Source organism: Borostomias antarcticus (genome assembly GCF_949987555.1).
Source record: "Borostomias antarcticus genome assembly, chromosome: 16".
NCBI lineage: Eukaryota > Metazoa > Chordata > Actinopteri > Stomiiformes > Stomiidae > Borostomias > Borostomias antarcticus.
In genome coordinates, this window is record NC_140249.1 from 10,884,254 (window position 1) to 10,909,391 (window position 25,138).

Consider the following 25,138-nt stretch of genomic DNA (forward strand, 5'->3'; position numbering starts at 1 on the left):
ACTGTACATTAAGCAAAATGGATATTTAAAACCTAATTGAAAAGCTCAATCAATTAAAAAATTCTCCACACATTGAAGCTCTGAGAAGAAAATGAAGCAGTACTTGCCATTGCATTTTCCCCACAGCATCATACTGCATGTTACAGCACCATACTGCATGTCACAGTATCATAATGCATGTCACAGCATTATACTGCATATCACAGCATTATACAGCATGTCACAGTATTATACTGCATGTCACAGCATTATACTTCATGTCACAGCATCATACTGCATGTCACAGCATCATACTGCATGTCACAGCATTATAATGCATGTCACAGTAATATACTGCACGTCACAGTATTATACTGCACGTCACAGCATCATACTGCATGTCACAGCATCATACTGCATGTCACAGCATTATACTGCATGTCACAGCATTATACTGCATGTCACAGCATCATACTGCATGTCACAGCATTATACTGCATGTCACAGCATTATATTGCATGTCACAGCAGCTGAATTTCATAACCTATGGTATGAGACATTTTGAATGTTTGAGTGCCTCATACCTTTCACACCTTACTGTATAATGTGATAGATTACACCGTTATTGGCTGTCAAAAAATAGCACAGGGATGGAAACACTGGTTAAAAACAAAAAAAAGGTGACAGAAATCGACACCAAAAAATCTAGCGACAATATACATGTGTCATTGTTCTGAAAAGCTGTCTGCTCTTGTCTGTATTGGCTCCTGGTTGAAAATGAGCTGAGGTCACAGAAATACTTTATTTAAAGGTTTTCTCTTTAGTGTTTTTTCCAGGCAGAAGATCAAATTCACTAATAAACTGGTACATTGCAATACAGCATCACTGTAAGTGAAATACCAAACCATTTCTAACAAGGAATGTACAAATTACAGATTGCAAAAAGTATTCCACAACGTAAAAACAGCTTATTTTGAATTGCAAAACCAAAGTTTTAATCATGTTAACACTCAAAAGAATATTTGAGCCATGAAAATAAATGATCAGAAAAGCTTGATTACATGTTACATGATTCAAGGCCATAGTGTAGAACAAAAGTTTAAAAAAAATAAACTAATGATAATGAAGGCAAATTGGTATAATAAATTAAAATGGTTTAACATTAAGGATTACAGCAATAACAATAATGCTGTTTAAAAGGGCACTCAGAAATGTTTTTGTTTCCCATTTCAGATGAATTCCCTGCCATTAAATAAATGAACAAATATTTTTTCTTTAGAAGAGCACGCTGAACATCTTTGAACACTTCCTACATGAACTGTCTCTTCATTTAGAACACCACGCTGAACATCTTTGAACATTTCCTACATGAATTGTCGCTTACGTGTCGAGGTTGGATGTTCACTGTTATGACGTGAATTAATGGCATTGGCCAGTTGTGGAGGAGTTCCAGAGAAAGTGTGTGCCTGTGTCATGAAGGTTTTTCTTGTTTCATTACGGGCCCATTTCAGATAAAGCTTTGGGTTTATAGTCTTGAGGTGATATTTTTCTTCTCCAGATTGCATCATGCAGTCATTGCAGTGAAGTAAACAAGCCACCACAACGAAAAGTAGACAAAAAAATGATGACGAGGCACAAAGGTGTTTTTCAGACCACAAATTTGTTCTTGGTGGTGGAGCCACTCTTGGTGGCTGTGTCAGCATGGGATTGGTAGCCAATGGTCATCTTAATGGGGATTCCCAAGCGCTCCTTGTAAACTCTCCTGAAGTCACACAGATATAATATTACTAACGTTAATGGCTGGGTTTCCCGATAAAGAACCTTCTTAAGCAACCCTTTGCATGAGAGTTAAGAAGTACTTTGGAGTTAAGTGCTTCTTAACGCATTCGGAAAACCCGGCCATTGAAGACATGTAAGAGTACGAGAAGACAGATGCCGGTTACATTGTATTTTATCTCATCAGTGTTTATTACTTTATTAATAACCCTAACCCTCATAGCAATACATGGCAACACTACTATTTTTCCAATGGTAACAAAGTGAGAAAAGACAGTTCTATTGAGCTAATTAACTTAAACCCATATCTCAGCACTCCCTCAGAGGCCGGACAATTAAATTGAGCTTTGTCTCTGAATTTGCCTCTCAAATTCTGTATACTTCCAAACTAGGTAACTTTGCGAAAAGATCCATTTTACTGTTAAAGGGTAATTGGTAGGCCTCGCTACAAGTAATGTATCTGAAACGCTTGCAATCAAATTCAATTTACTCACCGCGATAAGATCAGAATAAGGAAGTCATAATCACAAACTCTGGACTGAGATCATATTACAAATATATGAATTACTCTTCAGATCAGACAGAAATGTAGAAATCTGCATTGTCAACTTACCCTATATGCGTTACAGCTTCTCTGTTCTCGTAGTCTGCTGTCCAGATCGCAATTTTGTCTCCTTTTGTGCGGATGTTAACCACCGCTCCGCACACCTCGTCACTGTAATCATCAAAGGCCTCCCCAACGAGGCAGAGGAGCTGGACAGAAGGAATGACAGAAAGACGGTGGCAATATCACATTAAAGCTACTGAATGCTATTTAAGTCCAATCTGTTTCAATGTCATGCATTTCCCCATAAATATTTAACAGCTAGGAGGTGGGATTTAAAAACAGAAGGATTGAACAGTTTGATGACAAGGCAACTAAGAGATTTGTATGAAACATGAATGCATGCATACTGCTAATATATCATTTAATAATATTAACTATTTTTTTCAGTCAGATGAGCAATACAAGGCGTTCTTCTACAGCCCCAACTGCTCCAAACAGACCAGGCGTACTTTAAACAAGGTGAACAATCAGCAATAAACTGACATTTAAGAAATGAAAAAAAAAAAATCATGCACAAACATAAGGACGTAACTCATAGTATGATGTTTAGAAAACACCCATTTTCGTCAAGCTTTCTACATTTAGATGCAGACGGAAATTATTGATTGGAATTCACTCAGCAGCCCTGGTTAACCTGGTTCAGGACGGGAATCAAACCAGTGACTGTTCGGCCCTTGGTCTGATGTTGTAACCACTGGGCTACCTACCGTCCCGTTGCTAATAAAGGTTGATAAAACGATCACAGAGATCTATTGGGATATTGCCTTTTTTGGCTATGTCTAAGAGCAGAAATAGTAAAATCGCGCCTTAGATAAATTATAGGCTAATCGTGCCTAATGATTAAAAAGGAAACATGCCAGATATACTATATATTTAAACTATCAACATGACAAAGACAACCTGTTCAAGAAAATCCCTTGGTATAGAAGACATATAAAGCACTGTGTTCTGTTCTCTTGGTGGCTCACACGTATTATTTGGTGTATAGATGGGTAGGCTATGCGTATGCCATGCATGCAGCCACTCAGGCAGAGAGATAAAGGCAAAGGATTGACGACAACTATCCCTTAGGCCAGGGGTCAGGAACCTTTATCAAGACAACTATCCCTTAAGCCAGGGGTCAGGAACCTTTATCAAGAGTCAATTATGTACATTTTGTTAAAAGTGGGAACCACATTTGATAAAAACGATGAGTTTCAAAGATGAAAAACACTGCGGCAAATGTCTCTCCATAATGCTTTTGTTATTGTAGGAGAATTGCCAGGGCTGGCTGCTGTATGGAGAAAACATCTGCTGCTAGCAAACTGAGTGACATAATAAGGAAATTAAGGCTGTCAAAAAGTAACCCATTCGCTACACAAGCTTTCCATGGTGCTTGTGTCAGAGTGGTACTCTGAATGCGTTATGAGTACTATTGAGAAGCATGCCTGCTCACGGTGTCCAGCTAGAGAACTGATCATTGAAATATTTACAGGCAACTCTATCCTAATACATCCAGCCAAGCTGTCAGAGGCTGTCTAGCTGGCTAACTGGTAAGCTATATGTATTTACTTCGATGCAGTTATGCTTGGCTGAATGTGAATGGGGCGTTGTAATGAAACTAGCAATGATTAGCCATTCGGATAATGCCAGCTGTGTCAAACCCAGCTGCTCATAGATAGCAGCAATTATGCAGTGAGCACTTGCTGTGATTTAAACTTTCTAAATTGTTTTGGGTTTGCAGAGCATTGTGGGATTTTTTCTTGTCCACTCCTGTTGAAATTCGCATCAACGTATATAAGGTGAATAAACTTCTGCTCATAATACATTTTGAGATTATTTGAGAAATACTGGCAAGTTAATTAATGTGTGTCTTAATACTTTAATAAATTTAGTTAGACATAGAATCTTTTTAGCCTAATTGAGATTATGTTGTGTTTGACTTGTACACTTGTACAAATGTAGTAATCGCCTACTGTAAATCTGACATTCACTTTCTCTCATGACATGAAGGGAATGAATTTCACAAATTAATATCATTTGATTTTTCTATAAAAATCTTACATTTTTATAGAAAATCACTTGACAGAGCTTATCCCTTAAAAAGGTCCATTGTGGTATCGGCCGTCGCTTCAATGGGGATTGTCGTGCTAATGGAGTGTAATCATGTGAAGTGCACACCCACACACGGTCTCTGTCTTACCGTCTCCAGCCAGAAGCGGTCCAGCTCCACTCTTCTCTGCTGCTTGTTGAGTGTGATCAGCCAACGCCCTCCACGTTTGTTCCTCTCATCCTCCCACATGGGCTCAATCCCGTCCTTTCAAAACCACGAGAGATCACAGAGCTGGATGCATTATTTATTTCAAGGGAATAAATGCATGTAAATCTTACAAAAAAATAATATAAATATATAAAATGTAATTTTGCGAAAAGTTTGTTTTGTGCATCTAGTCTGCAGTCATTTAGAGATTCATGATATTAGTGTTCTATGCCTTCCATTTATTTCAGGATTACTGACTGATCTTAGATTCTTGAAGATTACATGATATACAGTAGCTTTCATCTCTCGACCGGTTAGGATTGAAAGATGAGACAAGGAATCAATCTAAACATACAATATTAAGAGTGAGACACTAGCATTTAGCTAATAAATCTATAGCCAATAGCACAATTTCCTGATTTTCTTTTCTTAATGTCACAAACCTACCTTAAACAAGGAGTAGTCACAACCAGACATCAGGTTACTTGATAACTGAATATGATTATAGAGACTGAAATGACAAAAGCATTTTGTTACACATTCACTCACTCTTTGCCGATACATATATTAAATGTAATTCTGCCATGACACATTTAAAGCAATACATCGCGATATTTGGACCTTTACAAACATGTCTGGTGCCAATTCTCCAATTAGATTAACTAAAAGTAAGCTGAATCGTCCAAACAGTCTACCCAAAAAGATAATACATTGACATTTATTACCTTTTAAAACTTGCGCCCCCGGGACGCAGTATTCAGTCGAAGTGCGCATGCGCAACGTTGTGCTTAAACAACACAGTATAGCTAACTATTCCAGCATCTATGGATATCATGCGTTTTTTAGCTCAATGATATCATGGCGGAGGTGAGAAAACCGAAGCAAAACATCACAGACGAAGCCAGAAAAAGACAATCTGATAACTTTACGACAGTGCACTTACTCGCAGAGCCTGTGGGGGCGCAGTTCGGAGAAAACTGGAGAAAACGCTATGTATTGCTTTAATATTAAATATAGGTTTCAGTTCCTCATTGTCCGAGACCAATTGGCAAAAACAACATGCAGCAAGAAACCGATCCCTGTGCATTTCATTTTAATGAATCATAATTGGTATTCCCATATGATTGGAGGAGCTACACTATATTGCCAAAAGTTTTCACTCACCCATCCAACAGATGAGAGTGGGGTCAGTGGATGCTGAGGCGCATAGTGCGCAGAGGTCACCAACTTTCTGCAGAGTCAATCGCTACAGACCTCCAAACTTCATATGACCTTCGGATTAGCTCAAGAACAGTGCGTAGAGAGCTTCATGGAATGGGTTTCCATGGCCGAGCAGCTGCATCCAAGCCATACATCACCAAGTGCAATACAAAGTGTCGGATGCAGTGGTGTAAAGCACGCCGCCACTGGACTTGTTGTCCAACATCAGTGTCTGACCTCACAAATGCGCTTCTGGAAGAATGGTCAAAAATTCCCATAAACACACTCCTAAACCTTGTGGAAAGCCTTCCCAGAAGAGTTGAAGCTGTTATAGCTGCAAAGGGTGGGCCGACATCATATTAAACTGTATGGATTAAGAATGGGATGTCACTTAAGTTAATATGCATGTAAAGGCAGATGAGCGAATACGTTTGGCAATATAGTGTATATTAGAAGTTGTGAAACAGGAAGGTTCGGGTGGATGGGTGGGGCACAGGGACCAAAATTAACATCCACCAAGTGCCAAATGTGGGTAGATTTTCCATTTAGCAAGTGAATCTCAGAGGGCTACCTGCCACACAGGTGGGGAAATAACTGCAACTCCTATACTGACACACCTGAGACCCCAAGTAGGCACAGACAGAGCATCATAACATACTGACTGTTTTAAATTATTGCAAAAAAACAGTAGAAAATAAATATCTTGTTTGATGGCTGGGAGGAAATCACTTACAGCTATAAAATATAAGCCTGGATTAGGGTCTTTATTTAGTTAAGACTGCAGTCATGTCTCAAGTGAAGCATTTTGGAAAGCTTGAAGTTGTCTATAAAGTTATGTTTGAAATGAAGCTTGAAGTCCAAGCTAATATGTTAATTAAGCTTCAAGCATAACTTACAGATAACTTCAAGCTTCACTTCAAGCCTCCCTTAATGTTTCACTAATCAAGCCCCATAATAAACTAAGTCCCTGTACCACTGCTATACACTTCATGTGCTTCCAGCCATGGGCCACAGGTCTCACCATTGCATGTTCTTATACGAATGCTACATTTCCTTTGAAGGCATGAGGCCACCAATAAAAAGGAAACCCTCCACTAATAAGGAATAATAATAATAATAATAATAAGGAAAACGAATGAGGAGACCGATAGCATCTAGTTTGTATTGGATGACTTGGGTATTATTTATAACCTTTATTTCACCAGAAAAATTATTGCGACAGCCTCTTTTACAAAAGTGACCTGGTTAAGACTTGAGTATGACCTCAAGAATGAAGCAATTAGAATGGGGCAATGAGTTGCTCCATCTGTCTGCAGCATACAAAAAAGCCAGCTCATTTATTATCAGTAATCAATGTTGGGAGTAACTGATTACAAAGTAACTGATTACTGTAATCAGACTACTTTTTGCAGTAACTTGTAATGTAAAGGAGTACATTTGAATTTTGAGTTAACAGATTACAGTTACTGACATAGTAAAAATGTGATTACTTTGAGTTACTTACACGCGTGCCTGCAGTCATGGCTGAACTGGCGGTTTGTGTCATCAGGGTTGAGACGTGCCAAGAGTACTGGTATAGGATCAGATTTCATTGTGTCTATTATGACCTAAGATGTAAACTGATCCTAGATCAGTATTTCTATGATTTGGGTAAGGAATGATCTGGTTTTAGAAAGTAACTCAAAGGTAAAGTCATTAATAATTGAGCTGATTAATTTTCAGAAAGAGTAATCTAATTCCAATTTAGATGTTTTTTACTTGATTTACTTGATTACTTTTATTAAGTAACTTGCCCAACACTTCCGGTAATACGTCTAAAATGTGCTTGGCTAGTAGATTTTTCACCCTTGGCAGGTGAGACAAAAATGTAATTTGGGACACTGGGTGGATATATAACGTGCTTGTTTTTGGAGCATGGGACCTGCAATCGCTCCCTAATGAAAGTGCTTATTGGTACTCACTTTCTCTTTGGAAGTGAGTACCAATAACGGGGAATGCTGCACAGGCAATGTTTTGGGAATTCTGAAACAGAGATATGTTTTACGTCTGTAACTGGATTGTGTCATCTTTCATAGTTATGGAGAAATAAATTGCCAACAAAGTGAGGTCTGTCAATTCTTACGCCCAGAAATCCTCAACTGTGTCAAACTTGGAGATGAGGCGGAGGTTGGCCTGCCACGTTTTGCTCTTGTCATTCTTAAAGAACCAGAGAGACCATCTGTTGAGAGAAGGTCGCAAACAGTGAGCAGATTTGCATAAAGTAAACACCTAGTTAATTAACCACAATGACATGGCAAGCAAACACAATCAACAGCTCATAAGCCTCTGAGCATATGGGGGAAGTTGACATACTGTAAGCATGCTTCAGTACTTTATGTTCTGCCTGTCATGTGCTCAACTAAATGTGTATTAGGGTAGTTGACATAATTATGCTACCCAACTACCCAGTACTCCTCTCAACTGATCACAACTCAACTGAGCTCACAAGAGTTTCACTGAGTAAAATAAGGCATGTAAGGCTTTTTAATCAATACTTGTATGAAGAAATAGATCAGGCTATATTGTCCCTTGGGGGCATATGTGTATGATATTTATTATTGCACACAAATAGGCCACTTGAAGCAGACAATCTGGATCTGACACAAATGGTTTGTGCTGGAAAGAGATTGTTACCTGGGACAACAAATATGATGTAAACATGTTTCAAGATTTGAAGACAAATTGAGTCACTAATGATTTTTTCCCTGTGTGACATATGAGGTTCTTCATTAATCGGTTACACCTAGCTCAAACAGGAAATGCCAAGCCTAAAGCATTCTCTCATAGATGTGGATTGTTTTACAACGCTTCTCCAGAGAAGACTGTAGAACAATCTCATGCTGACAGCACACTGGAATGACAAGCACTACCAACAACACGATTTGACAGGAAGACTAATGGTGCGTTCGTTTATAACTTGGAGGTGGCAAATTGCGACTTGCTACTAGGAATTATTAAATAAAACACCGCATGAACTCGCACTTCCTCGTCGCAAATTCGGATATGTTTCTCAGCCCCCAGTTACTCGAATGCACGAGATATTACTAGGTTACTGTGATATATTGGTATATAGCTCGAATGCACACAGGTCGGAGGTAGGTATTTTGCCACTTGCCACCCCCGACCAAAAACGAAAGCACCATAACTGACCGGTTCTGGAGAGGGTGTTTGATATAGCTCTCTGGGCTCACAACCTCCTGTCCAGTCTCTTCAGTTCCATCTTCAGAACTTTGAGGTGGACTTAAATTGATTTCCTGTGGTAGAGATTAGGGTAAATTGTCAGTGCGGTCATGGTTTGGGAAAGTTTGAAATGTGGTAACAGTGACGAAGCGAAACATAATGTTCGCTTATTAGCTAGCTGCACAATAGTTACTTGATTCACACGTCCCCCTGATTGAGTCAGTCTCAACTGTTTCAGCTAGTAGTGTGCAGCTAGCTATTCAACAGGTCAACAGAAGCGACAACGACGCTAACGAGCTAACGTTACCTGCAGATCACTTATAAATAGTCATTGTTTTAGCTAGACTAGCATCGCGAACACTGTTATTACACATTAATTTAATTCCTCATGAGCAGATGTATAAACTGACACGACACGCTCAAATGCCCGTCACCATGCTCGCCGACACAACAGCTGTTACACCGGTTAAAGTTACCGAACTTGCAAGCAGGCTAGCCTAGCTTACAGCTAAATTTGCAGTTTCGGTGATTGATTACACAGCTAGCAGCTAGTTACAAAGCGAGCATTCTCCTCTTTTCAGTGGCTAGCCAGCTAACGTTAGCTTGCTAGGTAGATCGTGGCAAAGAAACATGTTCTATCTAGGTCAAAACAGTCAAAAAAGTGCTTTAATTGCCATATATTGCACTTGAAGTATTTAGAATGGCGCTATATAGAGAACATTCAATTTGATAGTGTACTTCAATAAACAGATTCCGACAAATGTTATGGATTTATTTTGGTCAATAAAGGTGCTCACCGGTTCCGCGGTCGCCATTTTATGTAGCTATCTCCGAGTGGAACTCTGAAGTTCATTGGACTGACCTGTCCAACGTGACAACTCTTCTTTGGGCATGCGTCAAAGTTATGAAGTTGGATTGGGAGTAGTATTAGAAAGAAGCTTATGTTTAATGTTCTATTACACACTGCACATTCATGTGGGGATATTTCAGACGAAAGAAAACGCCAGTCATTTCCTTTAAATTGTGTGCGTGTACTGTAATCAACACAGTACATTCACATCACATCAATAAGTAAGACACACTTTTTCACATTATGTCACATTTCTCTGATGCATCATCAGCCCAGTGTCAGGACTGGAACGCATGCTCAATGCTTCCCTCTCCCACTCCAGACACCCTGCTTGGCTCCGTTCTCCTGTCTCCACCCCTCCCCTTGACTGAAGGCATGGCGGCTATCGAGGCCCGGGAATGCGAAACAGAAGGCTGTAGTAAGGAGGCCAAACTGCAGTGTCCAACTTGTATCAAGCTAGGGATCCAAGGCTCTTACTTCTGTTCACAGGTGACGTTATTAGGAATCATTTGGTTTGAGAATGGGGTGTAATGATACATTGCGAGGCCCAGCTTGTTTCATCACGAGGGTTGAGCTTGCAACGCTAGCTAGCAAGTAACGCAGACAGCTTCTAGCTGGCTGGTATACCTAGCGTATCTAACTAGCAGCAGCACAGTAATAGATTTGCCAAAGAGTGTTTAAAAGCTTGCCAGCAAAAAAGCCTGTTAAAAATCTGTCAAGCTAGTTTCAACTGGTTGGCTAGCTAGTGAGCTAGCTAGCTATAGCTAATTTGACTGGCTAGCTTTAGGTGATATAATGTGCATAACGTTACACATATCACTGATAAAATGAGATCGTTCCTCGGTATGAACGTTAGTCAGTTTATCTAAAAAGCGTTAGCTAAGCCGTGTATTTCCTGTGTGTGTATTAATATAAGCTAGTGTTCTACCATACAAGTTGCACATTTGTGTCAAATAGCTGAAACCAACTAACTTGCCCACATGGAGCATCTAACTGCTAGCTAGCTGACTAGTCTAGCTAGAATGAATGGGTTCTAGAGGTAACGTTACAGTTGCTGCAGTGACAGTGTCGGCACTACTGGATTACCCACCTAGCAACTTTTTAAACATAATATAACTCGTTAGTTCGCTAGCAATTTAGGGTGTGATGTCCTACTTAAATCTTTTGCCTCCTGATTTTGCACTCAAATAAAAACGACCTGTTAGGTTAATGTAACTAAGAGTAGGCTACCTAAAACCGGCAGTATTGTGAGTTACAGATGCCTTTATCAGGTGTTGTTTGACTGCAGTCATATTTGGTTTGTCTTTAGATCAACAGGTGAATGTAAACCTGTCACGTGATGAATAAGTTATTTTTCCAAGAGGGACAGATACCTCCAGTTTATGGTCTTAATCTTGACAATACATCCCGCCTATAAAGATTCAGTTTTGTCAGGAGCACTGGATGAACATGGTCTCTGGTGTTCCATGCATGCTCTGCCACAGCCAGAGACATGAGGCCAGGTGCAGTCTGGGATATTTTTTACCCTGGTGCCATCTCTCTCTCTCTGTCTCTCTCTGTCTCTCTCCCCCCTCCCTCTCTCTCAATTCTCATGGTCAGCAAACCTATTGAAAAAGAGCCTCGGTGGTCACAGCCCTCTAGTCATCACATAGCAACAATTTGACTTGAGATTTATAGTACCATATTAAGTCTCATTGGTGTATTTATAGTATGTAGTCTCATTATTGGATTTATATAGTAAGTACTCTCATTAGTTTGCATTTTCTTTGTCCCTCCATTCAGGAGTGCTTCAAAGGGAGCTGGGTAACTCACAAACTTCTGCATAAGAAAGCAAGTATGTATTCTCCATCTAATATTCTCCACCAACACTATCTTCACTATACTATTTTGAGATATCAGGCCCTTGCGATTCTGGATACCACAATGTATTATTATGTTTATTGAGAATTTGGGTGTGGCTTTATTTTGTGCCATAGACTGCTCATGTCTGACATCACACAGTAGTGCCGGTTTTAATGAATGGGATTTTACATTATCGCTCCTATCAAGGTCTGTGGTCAACATATTTATCATTCTGCCCTATGTAAATTCCTCTTACAACTACCACTGGATCTTTTGAATTCTGAAGCTGTTAAGTAGCCAAAGTAATCATTTCTACATGAAATCTTTGTTACTACCAAGCTCCACACTCATCAGGATAACGCAGAGTTTAGACCGGCATTTCATTTACCATGCTTACTTGGTCAGGCAGTGTATAACTGATCTCAATGGTGGTGTCAGAGTTTGACATACTGCATTTTATGTTTTTGGAGAAGAGGATCAGACCCAAGATGAGGGCAAGAATTGTGGGGCGAAAGACACAAACACAGATCCATGGCCTGGCTACCGCTACACAGGCAAACTACGCCCTCACTACCCACTGGTAAGGGACACTGCATTAATCCTGCACATTTGTACAGTATCAACACCTGAGAGAGAACACTAATATCACATTTAGTATTTGAATGTCTAAATGAATTTGACTTCATACATTGCAATTAATTATAATGGCTATTTCAAGTTACATCCTGACTAATGTATTTGGGGGCCAAGCAGCGAAGCTGCGTAGGCCACCATTGTTCTTGTACCTTTTCTTCTTCTTATTATTTATTATTTATTCTTCTGCCATTGGAGTCTATGGCAGCCCATAGAACCGTATGGTAAAAAGTTGTGAAAATTGGCACACTCATTCATGACAGTCACCTGAGTCTTTTCACCAAGACCCATGTCCACAGCTCGAACCCTCTAGCGCCACCAACGTGTCAAAGTTGGAAGTGCGTTTAGGCACACAACTTTTGACCTGTGTGACCGATTTAAAAAAAATGAGGTACCGTTGGAATCCCTGGCTCATGCCGAGTTCATCGCACCCTATGATGTCATTTTCCACCAATTAGATTTCCTGCCATTTTGTATTTTGTGTAAAACACTTAAAATGTATCTCCTCCTAGGGATTTTCACCAATCTACATGAAACTGGCTGTACACATTCTCTAGACCATTGTCCACAAAATTCTCACAGGGATTTTCGATTGTCAAAGGCGTTCACCCGCTACAGCCAATCAAATTTGGCGTCCAAGCCGCCAAACAGGAAGTGTGGTCATATCTCAGTAACGTTTTAATGTATCATAACCACATAAGGCACACTCATCGGGGACGGTCCCGTGACCCCTGTCACCAAGTCTTTGTCGACACCTCAAACTCTCTAGCGCCACCAACCTGTCAAAGCTGGAAATGCATTTATTCTGAACTGTATGCCCGATTTTCAAAACTGCAGTAGAGATTTGAACGCGGCTATGGCGTGTTTCGCTTGTTGTCTTTGATGCGCTGGTCGCGCGTCCTGCTTGGCCCCCACATTGCTGCTTGCAGCTATATTTCAAATTAAGTTACTTTAAAATGCAGCATCATTGTTTTTGTTCAAGCAGGGTTCAAAACAAAAAAATTCTACAGGTGGCACTGGTACTACCAACTTTTTTAGTTGGTGCTCCAGCACATCATTTGGTCGCACCAATTGTTTTGACGGTCCGCCTCCCCCCCAAAAATAGACCTGACTAATCAATTAATTGGATAAAACAAAATAAAAATATACAGCTCTATAGCCTAACATATATGTTACAAACAATGCAATTTCTCCTAGCTCACTCCGTACACAGTAGCCTAGTGTAATACACTCCAACCTAAGTCTTTGTGACATTTATTTCCCCTCCTCACAGGGAAGTGTAACAATCGACATCTATATCATTTTGTGTTGTTTTTGAGTGTGTGAGTAGGCCTACTCTATGGCACTGGGGTATTACATTGCCTTTTCATTATAGTGAAGAATGAACTAGAGTCTAGACTAGAGTTGCAAACTGGGCTTATCACAGAGGGAGGTAGGTGATATTGCCGACGCACAGTTTAAACCAGTGTGTTGCCCGCTGTCTCCCATAATCAACTAAGGTAACACTACCCACAGTAGCTAGCTGATAAAGCTGGAAACTAACTTAAATAATAATATGCTAAGATAGCCTTTAGCTAGCTAACTTGCAATTGGAAATGCATACTGTAGCAAAATGCTACGACAGTCAGTAATTAATCAGGATAGCACCAGTAGCTAGTTAACATTAGCTACTTAGCCTAAGTTGAAAGCCAATGCTATAGAAAGCATAACACTAACGTCACATACTGTAGCAGTAGCCACAAAAGCTAGCTAGCTGGCCATGTTAGGTTTTACTAGGTCAACTAGTTAGCTAACTTGCTTATAGAAGCAAGCATCGTATACAGCAGTCACTGTCTGGAACTGCAACCGTTGTTCTATCTAAATGTTAAGTGCTGAATGAGACGAGTGAGGAGATCAGGGTGAGTGAGAGAGGAGGCGGGCTTATGTGCGCACTTCAGAGGTGTGTGTGTCAACTGGCCTGGCTGCCACATGCCCGTCAGGGGAGAAGAGAGCGAGAGGGTGCAGTGATAGTACAGAAAATCAGTATTGGAACTGTTTCAAATACAACATAAAACAATGACCAAATGAATCGATGATGAAATTCATTGCCATCTGTCTTTATAATCGAATTGTGGACAATTTTTCTTACTGGCCCCCATGCAACCCATTCAAATTTTATCGCATTACCCCAAAGAGGTAACAGTCGCAGCTTTGAACCCTGTCAAGTTGTAGTCAGTGGGTTCATTGGAAATACATTCTTGAATAACTGGACAAGACGGCACTGGCTCATTGGTCCCAAGAGAACTGTGTAATATCTCATTGAGCGCCTGTCGTGTAATCTGGTGTCTCCTCGGTATCTCTCTATTGGCTCCTTGTAATCCACCTCTCCGTTCATTGGTTCCCCATGCAGACTCCCTTCAGGCCTGTTCCCAGTGACATCCAGAGGCCGGACTATGCTGATCATCCACTAGGTAACCGCATCACTACACCCAGGGACATTCCACACGGCAGATCCCAAGAATAACAACTAGGGAGTAATAAGAACTTATGAGGCTACAATCAAGTCCATCATAGGAACTTTGTCATATTTCAAAGAGGGTTTCCTCTAACCCTGTTAAGGATTTAGGATGGAATCATTTAGCATCATCTTCTGAAAAGGAAAAGCTAAGGGTGTCAATGAGAGTCTTCACAGAGATGCCCACTACTCGTAATTCACTACGCATTCTGGCCTTGTTAACAGTAAAGTGGCATAATGAGAATTCAAATATGAACATTTCTATTAAAGATGTGCTCAGATAGTTGTTTATCCGACTATACGACGCAGCTTCTACTATTCGTTCAGGAAATAATAGTCAGCTAAACTAAATATAATATAATTTGATTTAAAAAAACAAAAACAAAAAAAACAACAATAAAAGATTAAAATGTAGCCTGCTCAGGCGTAGGGTAGGGTTATTATCACACTATGCACCTGCTGGGTGGGCAATAACCCAAAGCGAGCGCATGGAGTTTAGTCATGTGTGTTCCCGTTGTGACCCCTGACCTAGTTACCTAGTTATCCTGTGTTAAATTAGGTTAATAGAGAGAGAGCGGTTCCAATCCTTACTAGAGCGTTATAGTAGTATATAGTCGCGCAGCTATGATCATCATCATTCAAACCAAATCATCACAGAGCATGTGAGCAGAGCGGGGGGTTTTTCAGTGGAGCGCAGAGCGTGTTTCTGAGCCATTGTCATTCTCTCCGCTCCAATCCCTCTCCGATCAGACAGAATGTCAACTCGTTCACGCTGTCGAGATCAAGAATCGGTCAACTTGGAGAGGAAAGGTAGCTGAGAGATGGGCCTAAAATTGGAGAGAGTAGCAGGATTTAGATTTTTCTTTTTAATTAGAGGCTTCAACACAGCGTGTTTAAAGGCGGCGGGGACACAACCTGAGCTAAGACAAGTACTTAATGCCAGACGAAGTGAGTTTGCTTGCTCGACGACCCCTCCTGGCGGCTATTGTGCAACAGTGAATGAGAAGGTGTTCTGGAGCGGTCCGAACGGTCGTCTAAAACTTCGCTGCCGCTGTGCTCGTTGCTCTCCCCAGTCCCCACGTGGTGGGGCGAAGTATTGAAGTTGGGCTGACTGTATATCCTCCTGATCCCTCATGCCGTGCGTGAACTTTTGTTTCTCTCACTTGCTGCACTATTGAAGTTTGAAGACACTATTGAAGCAAACAAGTTGATTGCGAAGAAAAATGTGTCTCCTTAACAGCTGGGAAAGTTGTGAGCCCACTTCAATCATCTTTGAAGCTGGACGAGTATGTTTTCTTCGCACACCTTAGCGGGCAGAATAGGCTATACGAGAACATGCAGCCTTGTTTTGGCTTGGTTCCAACTTAATAAATATTTAGAGACACGAATAGATTATATGTCATCGTCCATATAAAGTAGGCTATTTATTTTATTTTGTCACATTGTGTGTTTTATTGGGTTATATTTTTTCAAATGTCAAATATCCATTCATGAAACAGTCATTCCATTGCGTTCTATTCAAAAGGTTAGTTTAGATTAGATATTACCTTTGATAGGCTGATATCAATGTTCTCATTTTAGCGTAATGAAATATTACAGGCTATTAGACTAGCCTACTCCTCAATTAAACAAAATAAATCCCATCTAGATCTTTGCTAGGTAATAACCCAGCTCAGCGAATGCAAATTTGCTGTCACTGAGTGGTTGGGAATCTCTGTTTTAGACTAGTCATATAGTCGGTTGAGTGGTTAGGAATCTCTGTTTTAGACTAGTCGTATAGTCGGTTGAGTGGTTTGGAATCTCTGTTTTAGACTAGTCGTATAGTCGGTTGAGTGGTTGGGAATCTCTGTTTTAGACTAGTCGTATAGTCGGTTGCAAACCCGCCGTCTAGTCAAATAGTCCTGCTTACATTCCTAGTTTCTATGTGAAGTTGGCAGGTGATGAGCAGCTCCTCGTCCCTGCCATAGAGATCCACTAAGCCCATCATTCATTACGTAACCTATATGGCGAGCGTTCACAAGGTAGCCATGTCACCTGACTGCAGATAACCCACAAGGTAGCCATGGTTACAGTGTCTCTTCTCGTTGCACATTCCTTCAGATGACGCGTGGGGGTGGGGGGTGGGCAAACCAGATAATCATGTCTGTGCCAGCATCTTCAGATCAGCATCTGACAATTTTGTGTAACCCCCTTCTCACCTAAGTACTTGCACCAAGGCAGCCAGAACACTTTCATTTTGATGCAGGATCTTGATGAATGGCATGAGCTGAACCCTTTGATTTGGTTGCCCGGTTTGTGCATATGAAGTGATGAATAGGCCTGTGTGGCTGCGCTTATGATGAATCTGAATGGATGGCAATAACAAAAGGATGATTATATTACTTTCAATTATTTTAGATTGTATAGTTCAGAGCCAGACAGTCTGCCTCAGTGCTGGCCTTGTCACATCAGATTTTGTCCTGCCTGCTGTATAGAGTCAATAATGTGAGCCCAGTATTCTTTGGTTGGCAGTGAGGTCACAAGTTGGTAGCCTAGTCTGATTTGGCCTAAGCTCTGGGCACATATCAGTTATTGTTGCTGAGGGAAAAAGTACAGATAGCTATCAATGGGACTAGCAATTCTTCAACTGTTTTGTGGTAGCCTGGCTGTGCTATTTGAGATTCTAGCTATATCATTCATAATGAGCCAGCTACCTGTCAACATGTCATCAACAACAACAATAACAATAACAACAACAGTAATCTCAGCCTCATGATGGCAGCTTTGATGAGATGAGTTAGATTATTAATTAATTAATTATTGTAATGTTTGGCATTTGAGATTTTCAGATGAGTATGTAAAAAAAAAAAAAATCTGTCAATTTCATGGTATGAATGGAATCTCTAACAATAAACAGTTTTCAATGGCAGTTGACTCAAACTGAAAATGTGCCTAGCAATTGGGCCCTTTAGAAGCAATTAATAAACATTTAGCTAAGCCTTGAGTTTAGAAAGTTTTATTAGGACTATATTCTAGTTTTTACTTTAAAAGCAGGCCTTGATTGCCCAGTCTGACTTAAGATGTCTGCAAATGGTTATAGGTTGAAGCGGACGCGTGTGTGCGCGCCCATGTGTGCGCGCGCGTGTGTGTGTGTGCGCGCGTGCGCAGAGTGAGCGTGTGAGGTTGAGAGTGCAAGTCTGAAGCTCTTTTCTACCCATCACTTCAGCAGCAGAAGTGGGTCTTATGGCAGGTATGTTTGTCCCACGCCCACAAACCCAAGCCCCTTCCCTCATGTCACACCCAGTCGTCTGTGTGCATCTGTGCAGCCACGTGCACAGGTGCTGCTCCTCTCTCTGATTTACCCGTCTTTAAAAGCATGGCCACCATATGTGTGTTTTTGCATGCCATCTTTTTAATTTGTCCTCTGCTACTGCAGTAGAGACATGGTCTGTATTTTACTGTAGACATGTAAGTTGTTCAGTAATCGTGTCGTCCTAGCTAAGTGGTTGCCAGCGTCAGTCCTGATGTGGTTGTGGTCCATGCTTTAGTGGCATTGCCTTCGCTAGTGGTGGAAGTGCTGAGGTTTTTTTCCTAGTTCACAACCAGGTAAAGATGCTACATGGACATTGTGCTGGTGCCTTCCTCGTTAATTTAACTTGAATCTGTCATTTCAATGGTTCCTATACTCACTAGTGTCATTGGGGCAATGCTCTTAGTTTTGTGAACAAATTGTAAATGCGTCAAAGTTCTGTTAGGATGTAAGGTTGTTGAAGGTCTAAACTAGGTAGAAATGTTGAGCTATGATTGATTATGTTTGTTTCTGATCGTCTGGCACAGTGAAACCAATAGTCTCATAAGCAAAACATGTAATCAACTGCATCTAATAAAATAAAATAATCTTCCCGAAAATGTTTGGAGGGTAAGAGTTGACTGTTACAAAGTAAAGGTTTTTCCTGTAGCAAGGTTGATACTGCGTTTGTTTTGACGTTATATTAAGTGGGAACATGCTCATTCAAGTTTTAAAAATCAGTTGACTGTAACAGTCAAGGTTGTCTGACTGTCAGACTAGATGGGACAGACTTTCTCAGTTGGTTACAATGCCATCAGTGCTTGGCTAGTATTGATGTGTAGAAACATGTTTTATGACTAACCTCTCCTCTTCCTCCAGGCATGTCTGAGTCAGAGCAATCCTTGAAGGGGACGTCGCAGATCAAGATCCTCTCTGCTGAAGACATTGAAGGCATGAGAGTTGTGTGCAAGGTACAACGTATGCTGGTTGTCCAAACTTTCTATTATAACTCCAAACATAAGAAAGCCTAATTGTAAAGACTACAATGAAGATTTTGTGTCCTGATTGAAGGGGTCAGTCCATCTGTTTATAAATGTTATTGGATATTCTTTGTTTCAATCAGAATTAGGAAATTAAGACGACTGTATTGAAATGAGTGGAGGATGAGTAGTTTGACTAGTTGCCGTTGTCTGTAGCTGGCCAGAGAGGTGCTGGATATTGCTGCCCTGATGGTGAAACCTGGAATGACCACGGAGGAGATTGACCACACCGTGCACCTGGTAAGACACTTCTCTCCCTCTAGTCCAGCGGCCCCCAACCTTTTTTGCACCAAGGACTGGTTTCGGGGGGTGGGGGGGTACCTGGTCATGAGTCACAACCAGAATAGCTTTTTCATAGTTTACATATTGATTAGGCCTAGCCTTTATATAGCGATTAGTATAACGCCAGCCACTTTTTCAGAACAGTTTAATGTAAGTAGGCCTGTTAGTGCGGGAAAACCCCCTGGACAGCCCTCTGACCTCCGTGGGTAAGAGAAGGCATTGCTCTGTGTCAATCTCCTCACAAAGCTGCTCAAAGACACGCAAGTTAAGGGTGTGCTTTGATGTGATTGTTAACTTTAATAACTTAATTCAATACAGCATATTTATTTTTATTATCCTATTTTATCCTAATCCTTCCGCAACCCGGTAGTGTAGTAGTAGAATGGCTCGCGGCCTGGTAGAAGCCAAGTGGTTGGCGGCCGCTGCTCTAGTCTTTTTCTCTCTTTCTCTCCACCTTGTATTTCTCCTCCTCTCTATTCTCCTCCCTCTTTTCTCCCCTTCACCGTTTCCTTCTCTCTCCCCCTCTCCACTCCTCACTGTCCTCTGCCTGCTCCTCCTCCCTCTACCCAGGCTTGCACAGCGAGGAACTGCTACCCCTCCCCTCTCAACTACTACAACTTTCCCAAATCCTGCTGCACATCTGTCAACGAGGTCATCTGCCACGGAATCCCGGACAAAAGACCTCTCCAGGACGGAGATATCCTCAACGGTATGCTCACCGTAATCAAAGCACTATCATCATCATCATCTTCATCCGCTTATCCAGGGTCGGGTCGCGGAGGCAGCAGCTCCAGCAGGGGGCCCCAGACATCCCTTTCCCTAGCAGCATCAACCAGCTCTGCCTGGGGAATCTTTAGCCGCTCACAGGCCAGTGCGGAGATGTAGTCCCGCCACCTGGTCCTGGGTCTACCCCGCGGCCTCCTCCCAGCCGGACACGCCTGGAACACCTCCCTAGGGAGGCGCCCAGGAGGCATCCTCACTAGATGCCCGAACCACCTCAACTGGCTCCTTTCGACGCAAAGGAGCAGCGGCTCTACTCCGAGTCTCTCCCGGATGACTGAACTTCTCACCCGATCTCTCAGGGAGACCCCAGCCACCCTCCGGAGAAAACTCATTTCGGCCGCTTGTATCCGTGATCTCGTTCTTTCGGTCATGACCCATCCTTCATGACCATAGGTGAGGGTGGGGACGAAGATAGACCGGTAGATCGAGAGCTTTGCCTTTTGGCTCAGCTCTCTTTTCGTCACAACAGTGCGGTATAGCGACTGCAGAACCGCACCAGCTGCTCCGATTCTCCGGCCAAACTCCCTCTCCATGGTTCCCTCACTCGTGAACAAGACCCCCAGATACTTGAACTCCTTCACTTGGGGTAAGGACTCATTTCCTACTCGGAGCGGACAGGCCACCGGTTTCCTGCTGAGAACCATGGCCTCAGATTTAGAAGTGCTTATTCTCATCCCAGCCGCTTCACACTCAGTTGCGAACCTATCCAGAGAGTGCTGGAGGTCGCAGGCAGCTGATGCCATCAGGACCACATCATCTGCAAAAAGCAGTGACGTGATCCCCAGCTCACCGAACTGCAAACCCACCTCCCCCCGGCTACGCCTCGATATCCTGTCCATGAAAATCACAAACAGGATTGGTGACAAAGCGCAGCCCTGGCGGAGGCCAACACCCACCGGAAAGGCAGACGACTTACTGCCGAGGACCCGGACACAGCTCTCGCTCTGGGTGTACAGGGATTGGATGGCCCTAAGTAGGGACCCCCTCACCCCATACTCCCGCATAACCCTCCACAAGACCTCTCGGGGGACCCGGTCGTAAGCCTTCTCCAAGTCCACAAAACACATGTAGACAGGTTGGGCAAACTCCCAAGCCCCCTCCAAGATCCTTGCGAGAGTGAAGAGCTGGTCGGTAGTTCCACGACCAGGACGAAATCCGCATTGTTCCTCTTCGATCTAAATCAAATCACTAATGCCATAATAATGAAAGGCATGTCATGTCTATGAAGTGCTTGGCATGCATTACTCTAAAAGTGCTGACAAACCTCCAGCCAAATTGTACTACAGGGCTAGCTCCTATTAGAGAGATGGGAGAAGACTTTGGTTCGACATGACAAATGGTTGTATTAGCAAAAGGCAATAGAGTTACAGAAGTCTGGCCAATTTTAGTCCCTCTCATAAATATTTCTGCCCCCAAGAGTTGTCTCTTGCTAGATTCCCTCAGAGAGACTGATAAAGAATGCTTGCTAAAGACCTCTTGCCCACAGCATGGCTCGACAAGACAGATGGTTTCATTACCATTTAGCTGTGGATTTGTGCTCATTCGAACCTCATTTGTATGGATCTCCGATTAAACGTGCAGTGTTTACAAACTCCTGTTGCTCTTTAGTAGTTTCAATTAATGGCAATTGGGCTTTTCATACCACATCTTCACTAATCATTAACAAAACAGAAGGCTGTAATGACTAATTGCTTAAGGTTGCTGTTGCAATATTAGGCCTTGTAAACACTTTATGTATGTAATTCAAAACCCGCCTAAAAGAGCAATGCTTATATTTGGATTGTATTGAAATGCATTCATATTTTTGGTAAATGGTGGGGTGGTGGTTAAATTTCCCTCCAGTCCCACATGTCAGTACCTGGAAAGAGAAATTGGACTGGAGCTTTAATGTTCAGTATCTCTTGTGTTGCAGTGGATATCACGGTCTACCACAATGGTTATCACGGAGATCTCAACGAGACCTTCTTTGTCGGAGATGTAGACGAAGGGGCGAAGAAACTGGTCCAGACCACCTATGAATGCCTTATGCAATCCATCGACTCTGGTACATTCTCAATTCTGATTACAGAGTCTGTTGGACTGACAATCTACTGGTCCCAGATCAGCAAATATGTGATTTTTTTGGCCTGTCCATCTGCAGTGAAACCTGGCATCCGCTACAGAGAACTTGGCAACATCATCCAGAAACACGCCCAGGCCAACGGCTTCTCGGTGGTGAGGAGCTACTGCGGCCATGGCATCCACAAACTGTTTCACACCGCCCCCAACGTGCCACACTATGCCAGTGAGTACCCCTTCTAGGTGGTTTGAAACCAGTCTTATTATTACACAGCTGAGTCCCTGGACCAAGGAAGCAAGGAATTCAGTTAGTCTTATGGTAGATTGGTCTTGCTTGGCGAGTGGGAGACCATGCTTTGTCTGGTACACCAACTAGTCTGTGAAACAACCACAAGTCTGTGAAAATGTTAGTTATAGTGCTATCTTGGAGCACAAGCTCCCAATGGCTCAGATGGCTAGAGTATGATGCTTGCAGTCCCAGAGTTATGGGTGAGATATATAGGGTACTAAACAGTGTGGCTGACCTAGAGGCCAGTAGTGGGTTTTAACTATGTTAAAAATGCTCTCCTCTTCTCTTCTGCAGAAAACAAGGCAGTCGGAGTGATGAAACCTGGCCATGTTTTCACCATTGAACCTATGATCTGTGAAGGTGTGTCTCTCTGTCTGTATCCGTCTCATATTTGTATTGAATTTGTTTTTGCACATTCACTTTTGCTCTGGATAGCTGTTTAGAAAAGAGATAGTTCTCTTCACTACCTACGTTGAATGCATTTATTCTAATTCACTTTTGATAAAAGCATCTGCTAAATTACATGTAATGTCTGCATTCATGCACACTTGGATTGGGTTAGGACATTCGGCATGTGCATGTTGGCAGCTTACATTGCATGTGTGATGCGTGTGTGCGTGTGCGTGTGATGCGTGTGTGTGTGTGATGCGTGTGTATGTGTGTGTGTGATGCAGGCGGCTGGCAGGACGAGACATGGCCTGATGGCTGGACAGCGGTGACGCGGGACGGGAAGCGCTCGGCCCAGTTTGAGCACACCCTGCTGGTGACGGACACGGGCTGCGACATCCTGACGCGCCGACTGGACGACAGCGGACGAGCCCACTTCATGAACCAGCTGTAGGGCAGTGGTTGGGACACCACAGACTGTCTGACGTACATACTCTTTTGGACCCCCCCACACACACACACACACCCCATGTCACACACACACACACTCACACCCAAAAAGAAACACACTTCTAACCTGTGGACACTATACCCTGAAAGCCAGCCCACCACAGCCCTTACTGTTCTGCAAATGTATTGTAGTTCTCCAAATTAACAGGAAGTACTTGAATAGATCAGAGTTCAACTGAATGGTTTGTTTTATCATGGCTATTTAAAAAAAAAACATGTATCCTCAGAAGGAGATATAAAAATTGTAAGCAAAATGTGTATTTATGAGATGTTACTTTGCACAGTCACAGACTGGTTTGAATTCTAACCTGATTATGAGCTTGGTGTCAGTCAATGTATTGACTGCAGAAATGTTGGGGGAGTGGGGTCAGGTCAACCATTTGACCCTTTGAATAATGCCTGTGTTGCCTGGTTGCCCGACAATAAGGCATCCGACCGGCTACTGGCTATCCAGCTGTGGCCAAGGAGACCTTTTGTGTTGTTGCTAATGTGTGTAGCACAGGGCTCTTATCTAGGGCTGTGTCTAGGAACAACCCATAGCCCCTATAAGATCTCTGCCTAATCCACCAATGAGCTTGGTGAACTCCCTGTCAAGTCTTTTCAGATATACACATGAACAACAGGACATGAGATTTGGGTCTGTTCCTAAAATGGGCTCAGGGCACCCTGATTGACGATTGGTTAATGATCAGAGAGCCCGTTCACCAGGCATCTCAATCCGGGAGGAGGGGGTGGGGGGGTAAACCAGCAGTGCAGGAGGAAAAAGCCCTTGTGTAGCGCATCAAGCCTTAATCTGTGTGAATTAAGATTGTCAGTTGTCTCTAGGCGTGTGTCCGTTGTTTCTCTCAGTCCAGTCAATCGCTGTCTACCTTAATATGCTGTTGGTTTACTGGCGTAAGCAACACTTGTTTTCAACAAATCTATTTTTCCCCCACAGTTTCTCTGACACTTTTTATTTTATTCTATAAAGCAGTAATAAACAGCTGTTAATGTATTTCTGTGTGGACAAGTTTGTGCAGTAGTGGTTTGAGGATGGTATGAATCCCAAAGAGTTGTGTTGGCACCAGCCATACAATACATGATCAAATATGAGTAGTTCGTCAGTTTATCAGGGCTGGGATCAAATTAAGGGAATTATCTTTTATTAAAGGAGTAGTAAAGGGAAAATGCATGTTTAGCCCTGTTTTAAGGTTACGTATGATCATATACAATGTTTCAGATCAAAACGTTGACAAAGCTAGCATTTTTGAGAAAGTTGATAATTGCTCTACCACCGTTTTGGTCATACAATGGATGTGGATGGGCATCTTGAAAAATCATTCAAAAACATGTTAAACTCTCGATTTCAAAGACAAGAAGTTCACCAAGGGTGTTCGGACATCAAATTCGCCGCAAAGTATGAATCCTGTAGGGTTTTATTGATCATTTTATGAAATCCATTGACTTGTATTGACGCGACCGTGAACGTGTAGATCAATCCGCAGAGGGGATTCAGGAAGCGGAACTACTTATGGTAGTTATTGTTTTTGTTGCTAGGCTACCTAGTTTGTGGAAGTTTACACGTATGTGCTGCGACTAAATAGTTATATGCTAAATATTTTTAAAAAGCCTTTCCAGATGAACTAGAATCTTACTTTATGGCGAATTATATGTCAGAACGCCAACTAACACCTAGGTGAGTT

The 25,138-nt window shown here is 42.1% G+C and overlaps 2 protein-coding genes across 3 annotated transcripts; one reads left to right on the plus strand and one right to left on the minus strand.

Moving 5' to 3' along the window:
• Positions 1 to 785: 785 nt before the first annotated feature.
• Positions 786 to 9,839, minus strand: eif4eb (eukaryotic translation initiation factor 4eb). The gene is made up of 7 exons (XM_084451193.1): positions 9,818 to 9,839; positions 8,991 to 9,094; positions 7,924 to 8,019; positions 5,049 to 5,112; positions 4,545 to 4,658; positions 2,369 to 2,508; positions 786 to 1,741 (listed from the first exon to the last, which is right to left on the minus strand). The coding sequence occupies exons 1-7, from the start codon at positions 9,833 to 9,835 to the stop codon at positions 1,627 to 1,629; spliced, it is 651 nt and encodes a 216-aa protein (XP_084307319.1). The 5' UTR covers positions 9,836 to 9,839; the 3' UTR covers positions 786 to 1,626.
• Positions 9,840 to 9,963: 124 nt separating this feature from the next.
• metap1 (methionyl aminopeptidase 1) lies at positions 9,964 to 24,628 on the plus strand. Of its 2 annotated transcripts, none has more exons than XM_084451229.1 (12): positions 9,964 to 10,091; positions 10,193 to 10,359; positions 11,653 to 11,704; positions 12,183 to 12,292; positions 14,735 to 14,795; positions 18,987 to 19,078; positions 19,304 to 19,387; positions 20,000 to 20,138; positions 22,125 to 22,256; positions 22,353 to 22,496; positions 22,854 to 22,919; positions 23,234 to 24,628. In XM_084451229.1, exons 2-12 carry the CDS (start codon positions 10,246 to 10,248, stop codon positions 23,398 to 23,400), a joined length of 1,161 nt encoding a protein of 386 aa, XP_084307355.1. In that variant the 5' UTR covers positions 9,964 to 10,091; positions 10,193 to 10,245; the 3' UTR covers positions 23,401 to 24,628. The 2 variants fall into 2 exon arrangements, with proteins under 2 accessions (XP_084307355.1, XP_084307356.1); XM_084451230.1 differs by having other exon boundaries at positions 12,186 to 12,292; positions 23,234 to 24,627.
• The last annotated feature ends 510 nt before the right edge of the window (positions 24,629 to 25,138 follow it).